Source organism: Cryptomeria japonica, chromosome 10, assembly GCF_030272615.1.
Source record: "Cryptomeria japonica chromosome 10, Sugi_1.0, whole genome shotgun sequence".
In the NCBI taxonomy this organism is placed as follows: domain Eukaryota; kingdom Viridiplantae; phylum Streptophyta; class Pinopsida; order Cupressales; family Cupressaceae; genus Cryptomeria; species Cryptomeria japonica.
The window spans coordinates 329,867,189-329,893,796 of record NC_081414.1 but is presented as its reverse complement, the minus strand read 5'-3'; the positions used below and the strand labels follow the sequence as shown (position 1 = coordinate 329,893,796).

The 26,608-nt window shown below is 40.3% G+C and overlaps 1 protein-coding gene across 2 annotated transcripts in view; it reads left to right on the top strand.

Annotated features, from left to right (window-relative positions):
• LOC131076126 (uncharacterized) overlaps positions 1-26,608 on the top strand; it is a 68,402-nt gene that overhangs the window by 8,489 nt on the left and 33,305 nt on the right. For both annotated transcript variants that reach the window (XM_058013183.2, XM_058013184.2), the window contains exons 6-8: positions 841-924; positions 1,052-1,170; positions 1,333-1,434. In XM_058013183.2, the coding sequence (XP_057869166.2) occupies positions 841-924; positions 1,052-1,170; positions 1,333-1,434 (305 nt within the window). The remainder of the gene's footprint in view (positions 1-840; positions 925-1,051; positions 1,171-1,332; positions 1,435-26,608) is intronic.

Here is a 26,608-nt window from a genome sequence, read left to right as displayed (position 1 = left end):
ATTTGTGTGCATTTTATAAGCAAGCCAGCATCCAATTGGCATGTTGTGAAGATTAGTTTTTCATGATAAATGAAATGAAATAAAATTATATGAATGTCCAGAAACAAGTTGTTGTTTGTTAGCTTGTTATTCAAGAATGGGATCTTAATATCTTTTCTGGTAAATGCTAAGTTAAGTGAAATTGGCCAATTTTCTCATTGTTTTGAGAAACAAATAAAATAAGAAGGCAGGTACCTTTGGAACTAGTCAAGAAATTAATTTTTGTTATGTTCACAGTTTTATTATACATGCCATTGTAGCATTATATTTACATGGCAACAATATTTTTTGGCAAAAGTGTAACTGTTCTTCAATAACAGTGGTAAGATGGCACATGTGGCAATTAAAGAACAAATGATATTCTTCCTAATATATTTAAAAACTGGACCTTGCAATTGAAAAAACTCATGTGTAATAAAACAAAAATCTACATGCAATGAATAGAGTGCCTTTAAACACGTGTAATTAAAAAACTTGTATGTATTTTAAAGTTAAACATGATTTATCCATGTAATTCTGGGTTCTAACTGCCGGGCTGTGTGTTGAGTCAGGACAGCACGGGAACATTGTCAGTACATACTTAATTACAATTACACACAAGCTTCTCTCAAGAAATGCCTCTATGGTTAATGCACAATTATATGCACACACGCATATATGTAGAGAGATCCAATCACTGCTTTAGTAAAACCAATAGTTTTTGTTTCACAATGTCAGGCTAAATTCTTTGGTTGCATTTAAATGTTATATTATAAATTTAGTCAATGACTAAATTTTCCTTGTTCTTCTCTGAGTTTGCAGTCGAAAATAAAGAGCCCACAGAACTTGCTTGCCATTGCGGTTGGAATAAAGCAAAAGGAAAATGTAAATAAGATTGTTCAGAAGGTATCTGCTGAATCACTTTTTTTGTTGAATTATTGGTTCAAGTTAATGCATTATTTGCTTGCTTGTTAATATCTCACATTTTCATTTAAACTAACTCATGCTGATATGATATGCATTTTCTTTTTAGTTTCCTTCAAACAATTTCACTGTGATGCTATTCCATTATGATGGGGTCGTAGATAAATGGAGTGACTTGAAATGGAATGCTAGAGCTATTCATGTGTCTGCAATCAATCAGACAAAGTGGTAAAAGCCCTACTAAATCCCATATACGTGTTTATGATTATTCATTATACAATAGAATCATCAGAATCTTTTTTATATCTCTTTATTTTTGTAACAGTGCTCTTTCTATTACTATGATTATGTGGCAATGTTTGTCATCACTCTGCTTTAACACTCATGTAGGTGGTTTGCAAAGCGTTTTCTACATCCGGACATAGTTGCTGGGTACAATTACATTTTCCTTTGGGATGAAGATCTTGGAGTTGAGAATTTCCATGCTGGCAGGTACTTTATTATGTTTTTTACCTTTTTTCATTTGTAGCATTCAAAGTTTGTTTTTCCCATATAAAGCATACATATATACACGTGCATTTGTTATCTAGAAGTAGTTTTAAAACTATATTTGTTTGTATTAGTACCAACAAAGCATTAGTCACTTTCCTAGACTGCTATTGAAATTCCTTGAATTTGCATGTGAGAAGATGCTATGCTCGTGCTGTGGTTTTTTGGCTTTGATTGGGATCTTTTATTTCCTGTAACTGCATTTAAACTCCTTTGATCTGTATATAAAGTAGGACCAAAAAACTGAATTGACATGTGGTGTGTTGTCACAAGAATTGTTCTAGAGATAGACAAAAGGCAAGATTTCAATTACTTATTTTGTTTTGTCTAGTAAATTTTATATTGAAGAAGAAATATTTGTCCTGATTTAAAATATAGAAACACATATTTCTCTGAAAAATATTGATTCTCTATGAAAACTATTTGGTGTTATGGAGTAGGTAGTCTTCAAAAGTGATTTTTATCCTACCAAAACCATCCACAATGACATAATTGTAAGAGTTTCTTCACTGGAAACAAATTCAGGTGGAGTTGATTGGTTCATGGATGTTCCAATTCTTAAGAGCCTTTCCATTACTTTATAACTAGTGCTCCCTAGGGAAATGTCCCTTGCCTTGGTACCCCCCTTTCCTGTAGGGGAGGTTTTGCCTGTGGGGATGCCTAGGAAATGTTTACTTCCCCTCCCTTTAATTCCCTTTCATCACCAAAAATTAGGTACATTTTGGAAATGTCTCGAAATTCATAGGGTATGCCAAGAGACGTCTAGGCATCCACCAAGTGTCCTAGGGATGGCTAGCCATCCCCGACAACCCCATAATTGTTTAAATTGCATTAAAAAAAAACACATTTAAAAATAAATAGAGATGGGTGGACCCCACAAGGATGCCCCCACCCTGCCCTACCCCTTTAACGACAAGTAAACCTAATTCATCCATCAAAATAACCAAAAAGAAAACAAACTATTTCATTGGCATTTACGAACTTGTGTTGAAGAACAACAAGAGAAGAGCAGCAGTTGAAAGAGGAGAGAATAGTTGAAAGAGGTGACTAGGGCATCAATTCCACTATATTAGAGGTAAGTTCTTCATCTTACATTTGTTTTATCAATTTGTTTTGCATTTTTCAGGTTTAAAAAAAAAATCACGAGTAGTAGCGGGAGTGGTGATAGTGAGGAGGTTGAATTTCAAATGCGAAAGAAGTAGACCTAGAACTCGTAGCAGTTTGATAGCCACTATGCGTTCTTCTGGCAGTGCGAGTGTGAATAGGGCTAGCGAGTTCAAAAAAAATTGAATGTCCTTCCAAACTCCTCAAAACCTATGCAAAAGGACCATTCAATCCCAAGAAACCTCTAGTACAATTTACATCACAAGTTGATAAGGATAAGAAAATAAATTCACGGGGAGTAGAGCATTGCATTGCCATTTGCTCAAAAAAGAATATGGGGGCAGCTATACGAGAGTTTATTGCCTTCTTTTGTAGATAGGTGGTCAAGGGGTGAAAGGTTTTGAAAAAATAACTCCAATTGAGAAGATTGGGGCTACTATTTTGCATATGGAGGGGGAGGTAAGAATGAATGAATGGAGGGTGAAATGGCTATCGACCAAGTTAGATACTAGTTTGGATTGCCAATCCTATCCAAGGACGAATGCATCATGGATAATGTTTGGATTGCATACCTCGAAGCTAAGAAGTATAGAAGAACGAAAGAGGAGTATCATGCAACTTCATTCCAAGATGAAAAAGAGGAATCACTAGAGGATAGTGTAAGTGATCCTGGTGATCAATGCACCGAAGTTGAAGCTAAGGAGGTGTAGCGTCCTAAATTGTACTCCCTTACAATTTAGTCCACATTTTGGGCCCTCACCTTAGTGTTCATCTCCCAAGACTTGATTATGCTTGCATCATGCAAAAATGGCCTTATTTTCATTTCATACACTGCATGGTCCCTTAGTCTGGCCCTAAAATAGGGTAGGACCAGAGCGTGGCGCTTTGGTCCTCATTGGGATCAGAGTGCCATGCTTTGGTCCTCCTTATTTGGGCCCTATTTTGAACCCCTCTTGCATTTCCAAATTTGGGCGTGAAATCTCTCTGTGTTGGCCTATGTCAAAAAATCAGCATAATTTTCGATAGGCAAGTATATAAAAGGAGGCTTTCCCCTCTCATTTGGATATACGAAGATCATAAGAAAAGGGCGAAATTATAATATCAAGCATTCAAGCATCGAAGCATTCATCATCAAGCGTCTCCAAAGGTCTTCAAGGGTGCATTCTTCATTCATCAATTGTGGAGCATCATTACATCTTTCATATGCAAGCATGTGTGTGTGATTAGGGTTTTGACATGTTCATGCCATTTCATGCAACAAATGTGATTACATTCAAGAAGCAAAGCATCATTATCAGTCATTGCAGATCTGGGGTATATCCTTTCATTATTTATTTCAGTATTTGCAATATTTCAATCAAGGTTAATTCCTAAACCGGGGTTTGACTTAGGCAAACCCCTATTCCCAACCTATTTCCCTTTCTTTTTGTGTGCAGGAAACAGGTATGGAGCTACTGTCTTCAGGATCAACACTTTTTGTAGAGACGAATCAACCCCTTTTGGTGTGCGAAAATTAGGAGGACCAGGGCAAATTTTGCTCCAGTCTCGACATTTTGGAGCTTTTTTGGGGATCAGGCCCGAATCGGCTTATATTTCTCAATCCAGGTGCATGCCTCAATCCGACGACTGTAACTCACTGTTTTTGCATTTTTACCTTCATTTTCAACACTTTACCCTAACTTCAGCAATTCAACTCACAAAAGAGGCTAAACAAATTCACCCCTTGAATCCAATCAGTATTCAGCCCTTATCCTTGCTGGTTTGTGATTGAATCTATTGGATCTCATCCCTTTTTTGAATGTAATAGGTCACTAAGCAAAAATTAGCGGTTTTTATCCTTCTTGTGGTGAAAACCCTAATTTTTCACCATTACAGGAGGTGGTAACAAGTGATGATCATAGTGTTGATACAACAATCAAGCAAGAAGAAGCCTTTGATGAATACTTGTTCATGCTACAAAAGAAGATTCTTGAGAATGAATTGCAAGAAATTTCAAGCGTCCTTGGAGAGGATAGAAAACTTAGTATTTTATTCTGTGTTGCATGGTGTCATAAAAAACACATCAACACAACCTTCAACAAACCAAAGGTTAGGTTAGATAGAGCTACGTTACCATTGATAGCATGCTCAAGTAGATGAAGAAAGCAATTCATAGTAGGGACCTGTTGTGATGTATTCACACATCGCCCCATTGTAAATGGGGACTCATACCTTTTGCTTTCTAGGGTTAGTTTTCTTGGTCTTCTAGGTTCTTGTCTATTGACCTTTTGCATTTGGAGGGTCGCCAGGGGGCTCATTAGGATAGTGTTGGTGTCTGTTTTATCATCTATCGAACATTAGGATAGGACACCCGAAGGCATTCTATCCTCTCCTGAAAAATCACTACTGATTCCAAGGTCTATATGTGTGAACAAGCGACTTTAGTGGAATAGCTTCTTGGGTAGTGTATGCTGAAATTTCAAGGGGGACTCACGTTGCCAAGTATCTCGAACTGCTGAACTTAGATGGATTTGGCAATTTTAGGCTCTTCTTTTTTTTTTGGGAATTTTCTAGGATTTAGGCTTTCAAAAGAAATGGGAAAAGGGATAGGGTTAAGAATGCTAATCTAATCCTACGAACTTTGGAGACGGTATCAACTGGGTGCTCTCGAGAAACCAAACCTTGCTTCGCCACACTAGGGACAACTACACAAGGCCGGTGCAATCTTCAATGGGTTGTGCTTATGATCAAGATGTTGGGATGCACAGGGGATGGGCTCAGACTAACTTTTGCATGGTAGAATGGAAATCATCCATTTACCAAAAGTATGAGCGGAGATGCACCATCAGTTGACACTTATCAAATCCTTCATTCAAATTAACAACAATGAAAGCAAATCTAAATTAATTCTAACTAAGTGTTGAGGCAATTGAAACCATGCAAATCATTCAAATAATAGAGATTACAAAGCAGCGCACATGCAATATATTATCTGGAAATGACCTTAAGCAACAATACATCAAAACCTCACCCTCTCCAAATGAGAGGAGGCAACCTTATATAGTTTTTCAAAATGAATGAATGGTCGAGATCAAACAACGATCAAGGGCCAAGATTGAAAGTCTTAAACCCTAATTAGGGTTTCCCGAAATACTATCAGCTCAAACAAATGAAAGAATGACACGTGGCGCAGCTGCTAATTTCATTGAGGTGAGTGACCACTTTCTTCTTTCAGAGATTCAATGTATCTGGACACAATGAGCTTGACCTCCTCCATGGTGACACTTGGCAAACTGCCAATTTGGAAGTCGATGAGGTCCACATCATCGGTACATGTGGCAAGGATGCCTTCCCACCAAACTGCTTGGGTGAGGAAGTTATCATCGATGGAGAGGAAGTTTGCAATCTTTGAAAGATCGCCTTTGTCAATCATCCCTGAATCCCTAAAGAAGCTTGCTTGAATCCTGGCTCTCATGTTCTCTGCTTGTAAATGCTTCTCCCTTAGGCTTTCCTTCTTCCAGATCTCTGACGCCACACGGAATACCTTGCCCAGGATCTCTCTAACACTTGCCTCTGTCTCAAAGCACTTGGTCTTGGATTTCTTCAGAACCTCAATCCAAGTGACCAGAGTATAGTACCATGTGTCGAAGTCGTACCTGTCTCCTGTCTGTATGATGCCTGAATCCACTAAGCTTCTCTTCGACATGCCTCGGATAACCTTCAGGTGAGGGAGTATTTCATTATGAATTTCATCCACCTCTTCCCAATTGGAGGCTAGATCTTGGATACGATCAATCAATAAAGAAGTTACCTCATGTGTCGATACTAAGTTTTTTACCAGTGCGTTAGCACGCATCGAAGCGTCTGAAATCCATTCCTTTTCTTGAGTGTACGAGCCCTTCATATCATCATAGTCCTTCATTGATCCCTACTGAAGAGGCTGTGGCGGAGTAGCCGGGACTTCACGGTTGAGTCGGCTAGTAAGATGGAGAACATACTTCTTCCATTGTTGGTTCTCTTCTTCAACCTTCTTCCTCTTTTCCTTTTCATGAGCTAGCCTCGTCTTTAGAATGTTGCAGGAGTCATCAAAATATTGGACCTCTTGGTCCTGGGTGGGCTTACCCAGCTCTATGGTGGTAACCTTGTAATCATCCGCGGTGACATTGTCTCTAGTCTTCCCTTCTTTGGGCACCGCTATCTGGAGTGTCCTGAATCCGGCACTGTCTCTCTGAATTAGGGAAAACTTCTTGGTGGGTTTGGGTGGTTTAGCTACAGTGGGTTCATTCACCTTCTCCAGGAATGCTGCGGTGACCTCCTCGGTTGAGTGGGCCTCCTTGGGAACCTTGGCCTTTATCCTTGCTCTCAGCCAATCTGGAATGGTTGATTGCTCTACAGTGTTCCGATCAAACTCATCATCTGCCTCTCCTGGGTTTGTTGGTATGCCATCCAAGAAGATTGTAGGTGCTTTAATTTGCTCTCTGTCTGGACTTTGGAAGACCTCTTCCACTACTTCCTCAACTGGCTGGGAAAGCACTCTTACTTCATTATCAATCACACAGATTTTCATCTCTTGTTCCCCAGTTGCACTTTGATCGGGCACAATGGAAGCAACACTTAGGATGGAGTGACTCTCGCTGGATTCTCTTCTCTCACCTACAACCCTTTTACCTGTGACCTTTGTGGAGCTTCCAACCAACTCCTTCCTCTTTTGAGACCCAACACTTTCTGGATTTTGAGCATCACCGACGGAGGTACAAGGATTGACGGACAGAGTATCATCTACTCCCATTAATTCATAAGTCAAGGTCACACCTTTGGCCTTCAACTGTTTTGTCTTTTCAGACGCCCACCACCTTGAATACTCAACCACTGACCTCATGAGGTCTGCTAGATCTGATTTCTCTCCCTCTGTCCAATCTATTAAGACTAAGGGTTCATTTTTCATCTTCTCAAAGCCCGGCTGCTGAAGTTCTAGGCTTTCTTCTACCTGATCGGCAACTCTGAATACTTCCGTTGCTCTCACCATACTCAAAGGGATTCTTGACCAGAATCTCTTCCTGATCTCGAAGCTATCGGCTGCATTAGCCCAATAGTCTTCTAGATCCAGTCTGTGCTCAAACGTTGTTCCTTCGATCTTCTTTATCCTATGGAATGGATCGAAATCTTTTCTTGCCTTGTATTGATAGAAGGGATACCAAGCCAGCTCCTTCTCAGCGGTTGCAACAGCTTGTGATGATGGACATGTTTCCAGCCCATTACCAATTGTAAGTGAGGACGTTCCTGCCTTCTTCTGCTTATCCCTTTGAATCACTATATACTCCTCCAATTGTCTCACAACCTCGAGCAACACCACTCGGTTGGTAGGGTAAGCTGGAAGCTTGTATGGAGGCCCGCAGAATCCCTGAATTCAAAGATAAGTGAATTTTGGATATTGGATGTACCAACACCCGAACCGACCGATGAAGTCCATAGACTCTTGAGAGAGCCTTTGGTGCAGGCCACCTTGAAGTGTCCGGGTAATGTGCATCAGGAAGGTATCATTCACCCTTTTGAAATGGAATTTCTCCTCCATGTGGAGTTGGGGATAGCAATCGTATACTAGAAACTGGTTCTCCTTGTTCCCAACTTCTCCTCTACAAGTGAGACCTCTGTACCTGTAGGTCCTGGCCAAAGAATAAAACAAGTAAGAACTCATGAAGAAAGTCCTATTCGTCTCTAGGTTCCTGTTGACGTGTATTTTGTACACAATCAAACACAGAATAAAATACCCAAGGGTACCTTATCCTCTCTTGAATAAAGCCTCTGATTGCTGAAGATGTCGCAAAAAAGGATCAATCAGGATGACTCCAAGGTTCTTTGATGTAGGGTCTCTACGTGTGGATAAGCACCAGTGGTCGTTGTGAATGCTGTTTCATCAAGGGGCCTTACGTTTCCGAATTGCAGGAACAGAATTTCCTAAAACTAACAAGTTCTCAAAAGGATCAAAAGGTAGGGTTTGCAACAGATGAATTCTAATCTAATCCTAGGAATGACTCAATGTAGGCTAGACTTGGTAAGATTCTACCAATTTCAGTATTGCCAAGGAATAACAACTCTACTGAAGTTGATGCGATCTTCTAAGGTGACTAATGATTTTTCAATTCATCAAGAATCATAGACACTACCATGAAGGTACATATCAATGGTTCAATAATGATTGAAGGTTTTAAGCAATCCAAATATCTCCAGTTGACCACACAAGGCGTCCTTACAATCAACAAGAAGCTAGTGGTTTGGAACATGAATCTCACCAAAGATCAAGCTCAACACTTAGTCCTTCAAATTTAAATACTACTTCAACCAAGAATGATTCAAGAAAGTAAGCAACCATGAAAGTAGCCACAAGAATTGCAATAAAACACCATAACTTCAATATTTTATTGATCTCAAAGCCAAAATAGACAACAATTGCTTGAAATTCTCTCTTCAATGCTCAATCTTGCTACAAAATAACTTCTAACTATCTGACTCTAATATCTATTTCTCCTCTTAATCTCTAATTCTCTTCTTACTATATCCAAAATGAAAATGAGTGAGGGTATATATAGCATCCTCAATTACAATGAACGGCCCAGATCAAAAGAAGATCAACGGTTGAGATTCTGACACCTAAACCCTAATTAGGGTTTATTACAAAAAGTTCCCCTTTTATTGAACAATATTAAATGCATAGCCAAATATTTAATTGGCACAAAAATCTAGGAAACATAGACCAATGATAATTAAGGTGCCACATCATCTATAACAACCTCTCTTCTAGAACCTTGTTCCCTTTCCAATGCTCCTTCGTAGCATATGCAATGAATCTGGACACAATTCCTTCAATCTCAGCAATAGGAATTTCGGGAAGATTTCTCATTCGTTTTCCTCCAAGTGGATAACTTGATCGAAGGCCTTGAGAAGAGCTACATCCCATCCAGGTTCGAGTTCCTTGATTTTCTCAATCAGGAGCATAGTAGCGAACATTTGATCCCTTTGTTCATCTGTGATAATATTCTCATCCTTGCAAAAGATGACCTTAACCTTCTCATCCAACTCTTGAAGATTCACATCTGTCTCATCTTCAATCCTTCTGCCAAGAATAGAACATAACACCTCAAACACCTTGTCCTGAATTGGATGGATGACCTCCTCAACTTGATTGCATTTGGTGCTGATGTCTTCGAAAAGGACTTCCTTCATCTGGAGTAGAGTTGACCACTGGAGTAAATTATGAGCTCCTCCATCCATTATCTTTTCTTGTGCTAGGATCTTCCTTGGTGTTTGCCTGATTACTTGTAGAACAGGAATGATAACATCTCTAGTGTGGGCAAAGGCGGCTACTGTTATCATTAGGTTGTGAATGATCTCAAGGACCTGGATAGCTCGATGGGTGGTCTGCATCATTCTTGTTGCGAACTCAACGACAACGGTATGGGATTTGTCAATCCAAGAGCTCATAAGCTGAACCAAGCTCTTAACTCTTTTTGCCTCGCCAACCGATTCAAGGGGAAGTGCTTGCACGAGAGACACTGCTGGATCCTGACGTCCCAAAGGCTGATTGAGATGGCTAAAGTAGCCTCTTCAAGCACCGACCTCTCGCTCAAGCTTTCTATTCTTTTCCATTTCTTCTTTAAGCTTGTCTTTAAGTGCCTCAAATGAATCAGTTGCCTCATCCAGTGTCTGCTCGGCTGTGAGTGGACCAAGCTCAAAGGTCTCTACATCATACTCCTCTGCCAGGATCTCACCTTCATATTTGTCCACTGTAGGTGTAGCTATCTGCAACTTCCTGGACCCTGTCTCATCTCTGATCATCTTGGACATCTTGGTGGCCTTCCTCCTTTCTGTCACTCCCTGAGAATTTCCTACAAGGCTCTCTAAGTCAATTACATTATCTTCATCTTCTATCACAATCACCCTTGTAAGTCTCTCTTTCAACCAATCTGGAATGGCGGATCTTGTCTCTCTAACTTGTATCTCTTTAGGCAATGGTTCTTCTTCTCGGAGAGGAGATGTCACTTCATCATTATTCTTGTTTTCATGTAGCTCATTAACTTGAGGAGATTGACTTGATGAACGTTGAGATGCCTGCCCTTCTTCGTGTGTATCATTCTGTATTATTGATTCCATAGATTCCTCAACTTCAGGTACCCTCTTCTCTTGTCCTACATTCTGACTTGTCCTTTTTTCATGTCGAGAAGATGTACCGGATGAGCGATCTCAATTGGCCTCTTGTTTCTTCTTGGAGGGCTCCCTTTTCTCAGGTCTTTCTTTCCTCTTCGCACCTCTAGGATGAGGATTGCCTTCACTTGCGCTTCTGGGATGAGGATTGCCTTCATCTGCACTTCTAGGATGAGGATTGCCTTCACTTACGCTTGCTCCTCCTTCTCCCGGCTTTTCCTCCAAAGTAAAAGTTATTGGTACGCTCTGATCTCTCAACTTTTGATGTTGTATATCTACCCATGTGCGAGTATATGACAAAACTGGAGCCATCAAAGCTTTTAAGTCCAAAACCTCAGGCTCGTTCCAATCTATCCTCACTGCTTTGTCTTCTCGGTCATAAGATGATTGGAGATGTCTGCCACTGTCCTGAGCTTGATCAGCCACTTTGTAAACTTTGCATTTCCTGATGAGATCTAAAGGCAATCTGGAATGCATCTTTCTTTTTACTTCTAGATCACTTGAGAGATTCATCCAAAAGTCCTCTACCTGACATTCGTGCTTGTACTTTCTACCAACTGTTTCTTCTATATAACCATAAGGATCAAAATTCTCCCTCAAGGCAAAGAATGGAAATGAATATAAGGCCAACTCCTTTTCTGCATCATCCAAGGCTAGAGCATTAGGACATACCTCAACTGAATTCCCTAGTATGATAGGCACAGGAATTCCATTTCCATGCCTGTGTCTGAATGCCTTCGCATAAGCCGCCAACTGCCTAGTCACCTCAAGTAGCACTATCCTGTCTGTCGGATATCTTGGCAACATATAGGGAGGTGAAGGACACCCATGAACTCTAATATATGTAAACTTTTGGAATTGGATGAACCAAGCACCATACCTCTTTACAAGCTCTTGTGCATCCTGAGATAACCGATTGTGAATCCTGCCCTGCAATATCCTGGTGATATTCATCGTAAAGGTATCATTGACTAACTTGTAGTCACTTCCTGGTGGGTGATGCAAATGAACATAAGATTCACAAACTTTGACTTCCCCGGGCCCTCTTCCGATCACTCCTCTGTGAGGTAGTCCTGCATATTCAAAACTCCTGATTAAGGCATATATGATGTACGAGCTCATGTGGAAGGACTTGGTAGCCTTCAGTCTTCTTAACTGCACATCCAAGCAATGGCTAATAATTCTAGCCCAACGAATTGTTCCTTTTCCTTGAACTATCACTTGGATGAAGTAGAACATCCACTTCTCAAAATAGAAGGCTTGAGGAGCCCCTGTAACTCGATTGAGCAAAGTTATCAAATCTCTGTACTCCTCCTGGAAGTCGATCCTATGTGGTGTGTTGGGAATATTGCTCAGGCGAGGACGACTTTTGAGTAACCAATTCTTATTGATGATGCTCAAGCAAGTGTCTGGATCATCTTCGTACATGGACCTAGCCCCTTCCAAGCTTTTGTAAATCATATCTTTATGTTCTGGAAGATGGAGAGCTTCACTGATAGCCTCTTCTGAAAGGTAAGCCAAAGTGTCCCCTTCCTTGGACACGATTGATCTTGATTGTGGGTCATAATGGCGGGCACACTCGATCATCAGCTCATGGCACAAGACTGCTGGAGGGAAACCGGCCGCCTTGATGATGCCACTTTCAATTATTCTCTTTGCGACAGGTGATGGTTTTCCAATATAAGGGACCTCTCGAAACTTCTTCACACTGAAGTTTCCCAAGTTGGTATCTCCAATGTTGCTCCATTTTGACACGATCTTGGTCTCCAATTCTTCATTCCTTTGATCTTCCTTCATGAGAGTTGGACGACTAGTGGATGCTCCCGCCTTTGGGGTTGCCATTGTGACACCTACACAACATTTCATAATGAGTAATATATTTTGCAACGTAGGAATATAGATTAGAAAGGAAGATTTAAGCTTTTAATTAGGAAACTTCATGATAAATCCTTGAGTTATCATTTCCTAATTAACTATGCATTTTCAAAAAAGCTTGAAGTTCTAAATTCAAAATTTCGACATTGGGATAAAGGTGATCACGCCATACCTCCACTTTGAATTAATTCTAAAAAAAACGATGCAAAAGTAAGGAGAAATCGCTAGGCAAAATGTAGATTGAAGTCCTTCCTTTAGCAAAATGCACCTCCTTAGTCCTCACGAGCCTCAACTCCACCACCTTTAGTCTTCAACGCTTGAGGAAAATTCGCTCCAACTAAACCAGATTTCGCACTTCTTCCTTGCTCTTCCAAATCGCATTTGAAATAATGAGTGAATGATGGATTAAAATCGCTCAACACACCTCTCTTATATAGGCGCTCACCATTTCATTATCCATAGGCCGACTTGGTAAAATAGAACCAAAAATAAACAAAAATTAATAAAAGGAGAAGGCCGACTTGTCAAAATATTAAAATAATACCTTAAGCGCTCCCATTTTCAATTTTAATTTAATAATAATTAATTTTAAATGCCTTTATAATTAAAATTTCGATTTTTTTAAGGCTCAAAAATTAATTTATTAAATGATATGCGCTTTTATTAAATGCCAATTTAATTGAAAACATTTTTAAAATATTTTGAAGTTTTTAGCGAATTTGGCATTTAATGCGATTTGAAGGATATTGGTGCCCAGGCATGGTAAAAATATCAATTTGTTAATAACCTCGTTCTGGTCCCTTGGAGAGGGACAGGAGCGCTCTTTCATGTTTTAGCCTTGTATTCCTTGCTTTTACGTTCAAAACCTCATCCTTGGCACCCAAAATGGCATTTGTTATTTGGAACTTCGTGCTTAATTCATTCGATCCTTAGAAGGAGTGTGCTTTAGGACATTTTCGCCCTGGTCCCTTGGTGAGGGACAGGAGCGATTTTGCCTTTTGTCCTTGTTCTTTATCTTCCAAATTGCCAATTTATGTTGTGGGGTAAGCAATGATCTCCTTCGCCCATTCTACGCATGCTTAACTTGTTTCTTCAAGATAAAATAGACTCTCCCAAGATTTTTGCCCTGGTCCTCCAGTGAAGGACAGGAGCGATTTTTGTCCTTGAGTCTAGGATTGTCGATTTTTTGGAAGCAATTCCTTGTTCACCATTTAAAAAAAAAAGGCGCCTCTCATCTTGCATCACCTTGTCTTGGCGTGGTTTGGAGGGAATTATTGGTTTTATAAAAATCGCCCTTGTCCCTTGGTGAAGGACAGGAGCGCTCTAGTTTATTGCACAACCTCTTGACCTCATCAACCTCCAATTATCTTCATAGCATAAAACATCATGCCCCACCCCATCTTGAGTCCTGGAAACAAGAAATAGCACTTCAAAATGTTAAGCATTTAGGTATATTTGAAGATTTCGCTCTGGTCCCTTGGTGAGGGACAGGAGCGCTCTAGCCGATTTTCATTGAATTTTATGGTCTTTGCAACTCCATTCCTCCTTGAAGCACTTTAAATATCATTGCAATCTCGTGCCTTGGCCTCGATTCGTCCAAATTTGGAGGGGGAAGCTAGATAATGTGTTTTTCGCCCTGGTCCCTTGCTGAGGGACAGGAGCGATTTTGCAATTATAAGCTCACTTGTGCTTTGCTAGTCTTCGAAATTATCTCCAATGGACCGATTACGTCCTCTTTCATTCATCTCAAACACAAAACTTGCCTTAACTTTGCAAGATATTTGCCTTGTTAGAAAATCGCTCTGGTTCCTTGCTAAGGGACAGGAGCACCCTTTGAAAATCGCTCTAGTTCCTTGAGGAGGGACAGGAGCGCTTTTGTTACTTAGGTTGATTTTCTTCATTGTGGCCCACTCAAGTTATATTCAACGGACAGAACACACTCCCCTTGACCTCTTCAAATCGTAAAATCACTTAAATCTTGCAAGGATAATGCAAATTTGGAATTCAAGCTCCGGTCCTTCAGTGGAGGATAGGAGTGCTTTTTGCCCTCTAGGCCAAATCGTTACAATTTTCATCTCGGAATTCCTTTGCTGGAGAAGATATCATCCTTTTACAAGCCATGAACGAGAGCCCAAGTCCAGGAAAGGTCCAAAAAGGTGTGTGTAAAGAAAATCGCCCTAGTCCCTTGGTGAGGGACAGGAGCGAATTTATCTTGCTAGACAAAAGGTCCAATCTTTCATTGCTTTTAATTGAGTCTGGATGCTCCATTATGCTCATTTCATCCTTCATTGTGTCCTTAATGCTTCAATTTGATCAACCAAGGCCAAAAATGACCAAAATAAATCATTTCGCCCTGGTCCTTCAGTGGAGGACAGGAGCGAATTTATCTTAATCCTTCAAATTTCATCATTTTCAAATCTTCAAAATCCTTGAAATCGTCAAGTCACGTCCAATTAGCTCCCCTGGAGACCCTGCACAAAACAAATTAACAAAGTCATGTTGATGTGTTTTTTATGACAGCGTCGAACACAGAATAAAGTTGCCTAACGGTCACTTCACTCTCTCTTGATCAAAGTACGATTGCATGCTAATATTGCAAGAAGTTCAAACAATCGACTCCAAGGTTCCTTTGATGCGTGGACGTGACTCAGTTGGCTGATGTGATTGCTGGTAATCCAAGGGGCCTTACGTGTGCATCGTTCTTTCACTTCTTTGTTGTGGCTGGAACTCTATCATCGGATATGGCAATTCTGCGATGCTGCTGCTTCGAATGAAATAAAATGAACTGAAAGTAAAAGGGAAAGGGTTCAGAAGGATCTAAATCTATTCCTAAGGGTAGTGATAACAATGAATAGTGCTCTGGTGGACAAATTCCAAATAAACCAAGCTCTGCTTCGCCAAGATAAACTACAACTGCGCAGGAACCGGTGCAATCTTCTGAGGATGTTGGAGGATTTTCATATCGAGAAAGTACATTTGAATACCCAACACGACGCAATCCAAATGACTATCCACAATCGAACTTAGCACGGATTTAGGGGGCTCAGACTAACTTTACACTACAACTTACAATCAGCAAGATGCAAAAAGTATGAACCATGGAAATTCATCAAACGCCATTACATTCTCCATTGAAATCAAAGCACTTTACTATTTGTAATCTAAGCGAGGAAGGTGAAACCATGCAAGCTTTGAAAAAATAATTTAAGTGGACACCATCAGAGAACAATGTTTCACTATTATTTTCTCAAAAACTTATCGCAACAATTTCATACAAAGCTCCCTCCTTTACAAATGAGGGGGTCACCCCTTTATATAGGCCTCGGGCCATGATTACATGCAAACCCTAATTAGGGTTTTCCCTAAAAGATTCTCCACACATGATGCAACAAGGTGGGAATCTCCAATTAATAACCCATCATGCCCATATACAATAAATTCAAAAGTACCCAAAATAGCATCCACTGCGCCCACCTCCTTCAAATTCGCCCAACATGCGTTGAATATTCATCCATGCAAAAATCACCCCATTATGTCATAAATGCTCCATCATTTCCACATGCGGCGGCTGCATGCAAAAGGAATCTGCCATAAATTCAACATGCAATGACCAGGTTGCCATTTGGTCAAATATTCCAGCAATGAATGTGCCACCATACTGCCATGCGTTCGATAGATCCTCGCCATGCAAATGGACTCTGCCGTCGTATATCCGCTCCTGCACATCTGGAATTGTTGGAGGGAAAATTCGATTCAGGAAGAATTTTCTTGAAGTCTCCTCAACTTTCCTTGCTTGAAGAAGGTTTTTTTATCAATTCTGCACATTTCCTATTTTTTAGGAAAATTTCCAAATTGGGGTTCCACGGTCCAGGACAGAGAAAATTCTCCTACGAATCCAAATTTGTAAAACTTTTGAAATTTGGATGTGATTTGATGCCCGAGAATGGACTTTTCAATTTTTTCCCTGGAGGGGAAATTTCTTGTTCAATTCATCCCTGATTCCTTCCTTGCCTTAGAAATTTTATGTTCAATTCATCCTTGGGTGTATTTCTTCCTTGCTTGGAATTTTGTCCCGAAGGAAGGAATTTCCAATACTTAGCCAAATTTTCATCTTTCTTGGAATTCTGCCCTGAAGGAAGGAATTTCCAATACTTAGCCAAATTTTCACCTTTTTCAGGAACTCTGTCATGATGGAAGGAATTTCCAACACTTAGTCAATTTTTTACCTTTCCTGGAATTATGGCCTGAATGAAGGAATTTCCATCACTTAGCCAAATTTTCACATGTCTCCTTTTCAACATCCCTATTTTTGGGGATCCTCCTAAAATTTAGGAGCCAGGTTCATTGGATGAAGAATTTCACCCCGATTCTGAATCTATAAAAATTTCCATATTTGGCCGGGATTTGATGTCTAAAAATAGCATAACTGAAAATTCGCCTGAGGGGAATTCTTCTTTTTATTCCTTCTTGACTCCTTGGATTCCGTGCCTTGGGCAAAATTTTGAATTCTTTGCTTGGACGAAATTTTTTTTACCACGCCAAGGATTCATGAATTCTCTCTGTGAATGACTTCTTGGATTCAGCGCTCCAGCCCAGACCTGGGCGCATTTTGTCTCTGTCCATGGAGAGGTGGATTATTGCACTTGTGAATTCATTCTTGGTTTTAGCGCCCCAGCCCATACCTGGGCGCATTTTGGAGATGTCCATGGAGAGGTGGAAAATTGCACTTGTGAATTACTTCTTGGTTTTAGCGCCCTAGCCCATACCTGGGCGCATTTTGGAGATGTCCATGGAGAGGTGGATTTTTCCACTATTTCAGGCTCTTCGTCAGGATATATATATGAAATATAACATTTAAGTATAAGTGGCATCTTCAATATGTCTTTTTCCTTTCTTATACTTTAAGTTATATTTCATGTATACTTTCAGGATGTTTGAGAGTGGTTTCAGGTCCATAGGAATTATAATGCAAATTCTGGATTTTGGAAGATCTTCCAAATTTCTAGACTTAGTCAAATTTCAGGCCATTTTCGGATCAGGATGACATTGGTGGATTGATGTGAATTTCTGGACTTGGATGATCATGCTTGCTTTCCTCTTCTGGAATAGGAGATCCAAACTTAGCCAAATTTTGACCACTGTCTGTGCTGAGATGCCACTTTGGGATTTTGAAGGTGGATTTTCCAGACTTAGAACAATTTTGTGCCTTCCACTTCAGGGATGATTCTCATACTTAGCCATTTTAGACCCCTGCCTGTCTGCTTTCAACTTTCCAGATTTAGAAGTGATTGTGCATGTTGATTCTTCGCTGTCTGCTAGCCTGATCTTGCCACAAATAGACTTTCCCGAAATAGAAACTTTCCAAAATGTCAGAGTTGGAGCCTAAAACAGGACGCAGGAATGACTTACTATAAATAGAAACTTACTAAAAATAGAAATTACTAAAAATAGTAAGTTTGATTTTTGGCAAAATGGCGACATTCCAGGACTCGGAAAAATCCCTAAAAAATAGGGACTTTCTAAAAATAGAAAGTTGCTCCGTTTGGGCTCAAATTTTACTGGGAGGTCCCTTGAAGGGTCCTGATTCTAGTCGTATGCTTAGTTTTCCCGAAACCCTAACAGGAACCCCTAAAATCTAGGACAGAAGGCAAAAACCCTAAAATTCACAAAACGAGTCCTAGACTTAGCCGAATTCGCTCAAACAAAAAGCAGATTTAATCAATATGACCCCCAAACACTTGCAAAGCAGATAGACTGACGAAACTGCTGCGAAAAGACCACAAAACGCAAGCCAAAAAAAACGGGAGGGCCTAAAAAGAAGGGGGTCCCCATTTGTAATGGGGCGATGTGTGAAAACGTCACAACAAGTTAGAGACCAAAATGCACTAAAAAAACATTTTCGCCCTGGTCCCTAGGAGAGGGACAGGAGCGATTTTACCCTTTTAAGCTAAAATATCCATAATTTAGGTCTTTAATCATTTCACAAGGCATAATTAGGTCATCTTCAAGGCCGGGAACCAGTTAGCAAGCCTTCTAAAAACAAGAAATTGCACTTAAAATAAAATTCGCCCTGAGCCTCCAGTGAAGGACAGGAGCGATTTCTTTGTTTCAGGCATCATCTCGCCTCCAAAATTTGATCAAAACTTTACCTAGGCAAAAATGTACAATTCCATCTTCAAAATGCTAACCCTTAGACGAAATTTGAATTTTCCCTCAAAAAACCCTGACTGGACCTAACCTGAGACATACCTGACTTCCTGACAGGCTCATCTTATTTCAAAAATTGCAATCTTCGGGAGGATGCTTAATAATCTTCAAAATTTGACTGGACTCGGCTTGAAAATATCCAAAAGAAACCCCTAAGGCTTAACCCTAGTCCAGACAACTCACTCACTCACTCAAAACCCTAACAGCAGAGAGAAGAACAAGCAAAACAAAAGCAAAAAGAGGGGCTCCCCATTTTAATGGGGCGATGTGTGAAATGGTCACAACAGTTCCTTAGCTGGCTGTCTAGGTTGTTGTTGATCATCCGGGCCCAATCTATCATTTTTACTCCATTGATTATTTCATTAATGAAATAATACATCCAGGGTTCGAATGGAGCTCCCTGAGGATTTCCTATTATTCTATTGAGGAGGACAATCATGTCCCCAATGTCCTCCTTGAAGTATGCTCGCACTAGGCTCTTTCTCTGGAGTTTGGAGGCGCCCTTCCTCGGCTTGTCTAGCCAGGAATGGTTAACTATGGCATCATATTCCTCTAGGTGGTCCCGGTACAACTGTCAGCTTCGTCCTTAGTCATATACACTGTGTTGTGGTACTCTGGGATCCTGAAGGCCTCTCTGATGGCCTCATCGCTGACATTTGCCAACACTCTTCCATCAGGTGCAACAATGTCCTTACTGATGGGGTTGTAGTGTTTGGCACATTCGACTACTAGTTCATTGCACTGCATGGTGGGGAGGAAGCCAACAACATGCACGATACCACTCTTCATCATCTTTCGTGCAATGGTGGTAGGCACAAGGTTGTCCAGACCAAACATTCGCTTCTTAAATTCCCTCAGATTGATGTGTCTGAGGTTGGTGTCGCTGATGTTCTTCCACTTTGAAGTCATCCTCGACTCTGGAGGAGCATCTTTGTCTACCTGGAATTTCATAATGTCTAGGGCCTGCAGGAAAACAATGAAATTTTAAAGTTAGAAAATAATTTGCGAAGTTTTGAAAATAATGGGGCTGCGAAATGGCTAAGTGTTGGAAAATTTTCCATTTTTATTCTCATACTTAGCCATAAAAATCGAATTTTCACCTCAAGAACCCTCAGTCTTAAGGCTGGTTGTGGTTACCACCAAGTGTCAAAACTTTCAAAAAAAATTTCTTACTTAGCCAAAAATGATTTTCTTTCTCCAAAATTTTCGAAAAAATCATTTATTAAATTCTGGAAAATATTCAGAAAATTCATAAATCTGCATCATAAATTTAATTTCACCTTCGAATTGGATAGAAGTAAGGCTAGAATTTCCTCCAGAACACTCAGAAAATTCAAAAAAGGTTAAATAATCTCCCTCGCAGTAGTTGCCTTTCTCCAAAAATTCGTGAAACTTTTGCCCAAAAAGTTATCCAACTTCCAGCAATATCCAGAATTTAGTCCTGATGATCTTCAAACTGAAATACTTTACTAAGCTCTCCTTAGTAACTTTGAACTTCTTGGTGTAATAATGAAGTTGATAATGAAGTATTTGTAGACAAGGTTAAATCTTCAAGTAGAAACCCTTAAAATCATCCAACTCATACTTCTAATTTTGACTTCATGTTTCCCAGTTTTAAGACAATATCTCAAAAAAAACTTTCCATTTTGATTTAAGTTTGAAGATATTTATCAATTCTCCAATATTCCCTTTCAAAAAAAACTTTCCATTTAGATACAATATTTCAATAATCTTTCAATATTCTTTTCCTCCAAAAAAGCTTTCCATCTTGGATTTAACTTTGAAGATATTTAATAATCCCTAGATATTTTTTTTTTTTTGGATTTAATTTTGAAATCTCTGTGGATTTTTGTGACATCATGTTGATTTTGCTTTACTTTTCATGTGTAGGCAGACTTTTAATGGGTTGTCTTTATCTTGGGCGGACTTTAGGAAGGACTCCACCAAGGCGAACTTTGAAGGCTTAAGGCATAGGGCGGACTTCAGGCAAGGTTCCTTCATGGTCTAGGCGGACTTTGGTGTGTTGGCTATCATGGCCTCTTCCAAATCATGGCGGACTTCAAGCAACATCTCCATGGGCGGAGTTTAGAGACACCTCCTTCATGGGCGGACTTCTAGCAAGGCCCCTCATAGCCTTCCCAACATGTATGGCGGGCATCACACACATGGCGAAGTTTAGACCAACTATCTCACATGGCCTACGACGGAGTTTAGAACACATCCCCCTAGGGCGGACTTTAGACCTTACCCCTAGGCACCCCACAAACATGGCGGACTTTTGAGGGCCCTCTAGCTTAGGCAGACTTTGAAGACTTCTTCTTCATGACCTCCCAACCTATGGCGGAGTTTAGACTTGGTGCTCTTGGGCGGACTTTGGTGGCTTCTCCACCTTGGGCGGACTTTGGAGGTTGCTCCTATCTTGGGTGGACTTTGGTGGCTTCTCCACCTTGGGCGGACTTTGGAGGTTGCTCCCATCTTGGGCAGACTTTGGTGGCTTCTCCACCTTGGGCGGACTTTGGAGGTTGCTCCCATCTTGGGCAGACTTTGGTGGCTTCTCCACCTTGGGCGGACTTTGGAGGTTGCTCCCATCTTGGGCGGACTTCTAGCACCTCTCCTCATGGCTCTCTAACCTTTGGCGGACTTTAGACTTGGCTCCTCCATAGCTCTCTTACCTTGGGCGGACTTTGGAGAGTGCTCCCACATGACCTCCCAATGCATGGCGAACTTTGAAGAGTGCTCCCACATGGCCTCCCAATGCATGGCGGACTTTGGAGAGTCTTCAACACATGGTGTCTCATATCGTGGTGGAGTTTGAGCCTGCAACAATACTTCAAAACCCTTGTTAGCTAGACTTAGAAGAATTTTCAGAGAATTTTCAAAATTTCACAGCTTAATCAAATTTAACCGGATTAATTTGAAATCCATGCCTAGGTGGATCATCTGAAGCAGCAAAAAGCCTAAAATCTAGGGATTTAGCTTTTTAGGTCAAAACTTGGAGTTTTCGAGTTCCGGTCGAAGCTAGTCTGTGGTGCAAGTGTAAACCCTAGGTTTGCTTCCCGAAAAAGCAAAAAGCCTAAAATCTAGGGATTTAGCTTTTTAGGTCAAAACTTGGAATTTTCGAGTTCCGGTTGAAGCTGGTCAGTGGTGCAAGCTTAAACCCTAGGTTTGCATCCCGAAAAAGCAAAAAGCCTAAAATCTAGGGTTTTAGCTTTTTAGGTCAAAACTTGGAATTTTCGAGTTCCGGTTGAAGCTGGTCAGTGGTGCAAGTGCAAACCCTAGGTTTGCATCCCGAAAAAGCAAAAAGCAGACATCCCTAAAAAGTAGGGAAAACTTTCTAAAAATAGCCAAAAATGCGAAAAACGAAACTTCCTAAAAAATAGGAAAAAGCAAAAAAGCAAACTTTCTAAAAGTTCTCCAAATTCGTCCAAATCAATTGCGATCTTCGTCCTTTGGCCTTTCTAAGCACTCTGGTGGTGTTCGCATTCCGGAATCACATAATTTGCAAAAACTAACTTTCAATCGTCAGGGCCTGAAATGCTCTGAACTGGACAAGGCTTGGTGAAACTGCAGCAAAAGGTCATAGGACACTAACAAAACCCTAGAAAGCAAGAAAAGAGAGGGTCTCCATTTGCAATGGGGCGATGTGTGAAAAAGGTCACAACAGATAGCAGGCTCTTGCTTGAGTCAGGTGGATCTACTCAAGAGGTTAGGTCAATTGAGTGATTAGGGGTAATTTAGATCATTCCTAGGGTGTTTTTTGTGTACTATCTAGTCGCACTTCAAGTTGCTAAATCAAACCTTGGTTGAATGCATAATGTCCTCCTAGGTCCCATCCCTTACATCAAGGGCAGAGCGAATTTGTCTTGAGAAGTCTGGAATGTCATCCTGATCCTGAAATTTGACTAAGTCTGGAAAATTGAAGAATACTCCAAAAACTAGATTTTGCATTATAACTCTTGGAGATCCGAAACCACTCTCAAACATCCTGACAATATATATGGAATATAACTTAAAGTATACTTAAATGTTATATTCCATATATGAATCCTGACGGAGAGGCTAAAATGTCAAATTTCGCTCTTGACCCTTCCAAAGGGTCCAGAGCGAAATTTCTCAAAGGACCTAAGATTTCACCTAAGTTAGTGAGTGGTGGAGTGAATTTGCAAAGTTATGAAAGGAATTGCATCAAAGGGTTGAGTCTAAGGCAAAGTCATGTCGAATCCAAGGTGAATTGAGTCTAGAATAGGAATTTCGCTCCTGACCCTTCCAAAGGGTCCAGAGCGAACTCCTCTATAGGACACTCTACATTGATCAAAACTATGAACTAATCCATGTCCTAGGTATTATTGAAGGCAATTCACTTGTTTGGATGAAGAAATGTGAAAATGAAGTCAGGGTTTGAGCCAAAGGGTGAATTTCGCTCCTGACCCTTCCAAAGGGTCCAGAGCGAAATGCTTGTAGGACCCTATTTCTTCACAAAATCTTGAACTAAATGCCAATTTTAGGAGCAAATTCACTGGATGATGATAGGGGGAGGCCTAACAAGTTATATCCAAGGCAAGGAAAGGAGGAAGGAGGTGTGAAATGAGCTCAAGGATGAATTTCGCTCCTGACCCTTCCAATGGGTCCAGAGCGAAATTCTAAATAGGTCCTGTCCCTGGCCATGGTTTTGAGCGAATTTCTCCTTTCAAGCCATTTTGAGGTCAAACAAGTGTTGTCTTCGTGAGCGGAGGATCCAAAGTTGAGAGTCAAAGGAAAGCAAGGTATGAAGAATGAATCTAGGTGAAGGAAAACAAGCAAATCTTGAATTTCGCTCCTGACCCTTCCAAAGGGTCTAGAGCGAAATTCCCAAAATCACCTAATTTGCCCATGATTGAGATTAAGAGATGGATTCCCAGGCCTTGGTGGAGAGAAGACTAGTGTATGCTTGCCTTGGGAGGCATTTTGGAGTAGAGAAATGATGGAATTTGGACTTAATCATAAAAATCGCTTGTGACCCTTCCAAAGGGTCCAGAGCGAAATCCTTTGAAATCCCTATTTTCACCTTGTTTGAGCTAGGCAAAGGGCTAGTTGTGAGATCATGGTGGTAAGAGGATTGAAGGGTTAAGTTCAAGATTGTGAAATGATGAAATGAGGTCTAAATTGAGCAAAATAGCAAATTTCGCTCCTGACCCTTCCAAAGGGTCCATAGCGAATTCTTATAGGGCCTGTCCCTGGAGAGGATTTTGAACGAATTTCATTCTAATGTCTTCTTGTTGATGATTTAAGATAAGAAATCCCATGTTAAGATAAATATATCATGTGTACTTAATCATCTTTTGGTTTGTTTTGCAGACGGAAGAAGATCAGGCTAGGACAAGGACGACCTATTCCAGTCCATCATCATCAAGGACATTCCAAGTGCATAAAGGAGGACTCTAGGTGTTTTGAAGCATTGAAAGACTTAAAGTGTTCGAGGAGTTCCAGGCTATACTCAAAAGACTCCATTCTACCACACAAAAGACCTACATGATGACAGAGAAGAATGACCTTACCAACACTTCAAGGCGAGACATGCTACTAGAGAAAGAACACTTGACAGTGAGGAAGCCTCATCAAGCACATGGAAGTCAAGGAGGTACATCATTCTTCGCATCAAGGACAAAGGAGGATCAATCAAGATACAAACGTCAGACAAGGTGGCATTCCAATCACTTTTTCCCCAGTTGGATTGGTCCACCTCAGCATGTCCAGATTCAATGTACCTAATTTATTGGGGACGACACTAACTTCGGTGTACCTACCCCTGCTTCCTATTGGTCCTCACTCCTTGAATGTAATTTTCTCATTGGCTAAGGAAGTTTGTTATAACAAACCCTAATTAGGGTTTCTGTCTTGTAATCCTAGCCATTGATTCTAAGTCAATCAGAGCCGTCAATTTGTAAAGGGCTCTCTATATAAAGCCCTGGCTCTTCATTTGTAGAGGTTAATAGTTAGGAGTTAGCAAAAGAGAGATAGTCAATAATTAGTAGCTCAATAGTAGATAGCATTTTAGAGTAGAGTAGAAAGAGAAGGCAAAGATTGTTCTCAAGACATTGTTGCAAAAGACATGTAAACTTCATTGAAGAAATGGTGAATTCTATGTGTCGATTCTACAATTTGCATGGTCTCTATACTTCTCAAATTTGATTTCATGTTATTAGATGAATGGAAGAAATTTGTATGATCAATGGTGAAATTTGTATATCCATACTACTAGCGGTTTGTTGATTGTAAGCTTGCCTTGCGTAGTCAACTGAAATCATTCAACTTAAGCTTAACTTCAATTATCGCATCTTCATTGATATGCATCAACTCGATGGTGTCTATGCTTGTAGCGGTGATCTGAACATCATAAAGCTATCCTTAGAAGATCGCACTAGCCTTGTGGAGATGATCATAGCATGTCAAAGCAAGACTTAGTTAGAATTTCATCTAAGGTTATCTATTGCTCCTACATTCTTAGTGTTAGAATTAGATTCCTCTCCAACCCTTATCCTTTTTCCCTTTTTAAAAATAGGACCAGTAAAGACCCATGTTCCAGTGATATCCAAAGTAAATCAGACGCTCAGGTCATCAAATGTAAGTCCCCTTGTGATTCCAGCAAAATCACATCATACCGCAAGAGCTTATCCACAAGTAGAGAACCTACATACAAGAACCTTGGAGTTGCCTTGATTGATCCTTCTGTGAGATCTTCAACATTCGGGGAAGCTTTATTCAAGAGAGGATAAGGTACCTTTAGGTATTTTTTTCTGTGTTTGGTTGTGTACAAAAGACACATCAACAAGACCCTACTTTGAGATTTTATGAGGAGCATCTTCGGCCCATTGAGATGCGACGGTGGAAAATTATGGACACCCCACTTCATATGGTCGCCTATGTTCTAAATCCCAAATGGTATGTATCTAAGCCTAGAAGAGTGGCTCCATCTCATGATGAAGAGGTGAAAGAAGGGTTCATGAAGGCCCTTTGGAAAATGTATACTGAAGAGGAATCTGCTTTACTTCGCACACAATGGCTTGCATTTATCAATCTTCATGGTCCAACCTTCAACAAACCAGAGGCGAAGTCGGGTAGAGCTACATTATGTCAAATTAACCCTATTGGATGGTGGACATGGCATGGCAAGGATGCACCAAAGTTGAGGATACTTGTCATTTGTCTTCTTTCACAAGTTGCCAGTTTCTCTGTTGTATAGAGGAAATGATCCACACATAGCTTCATCCAATCAGTTAAGAGGAACAATCTTACCCCTAGACGATTAGAGAAGTTGGTGATTGTACACAGTGGTTTGTGGCTATAAGATCCACATGCTCCTGAGTGTGTTCAGACTCAGCCTTACATTGGGATGTTGATCTCGAAGATGCTATGTAGATTGACAAGGAGGACACACAAGAGGATTTGGTTGGGGTCCCCATTGCTTGAGGCAACCCCTTACATTGGTAGTGACTTAGACTTGAGCTTCAATTTTGCTACAGACCTACCAGTTGCATCTGTTGATTTAGATTAGGGACAGCCATATATTTTCTATATTTTTGTCATTTTACAATTGAAACTTGCAGCCTTTAGTCATTTTGCTATCTTTCTTAAATAATATGTATGAACATTGACAACAAAAGCATTTAAAATTTGTTAATTTGTTTGCCAATTCTCATGTGAAATCTCAATTCAAGTCTCATGTTATGTATTAAGCTTCTATAATCTCTATGATGAATGCTTTATCAATGTTATG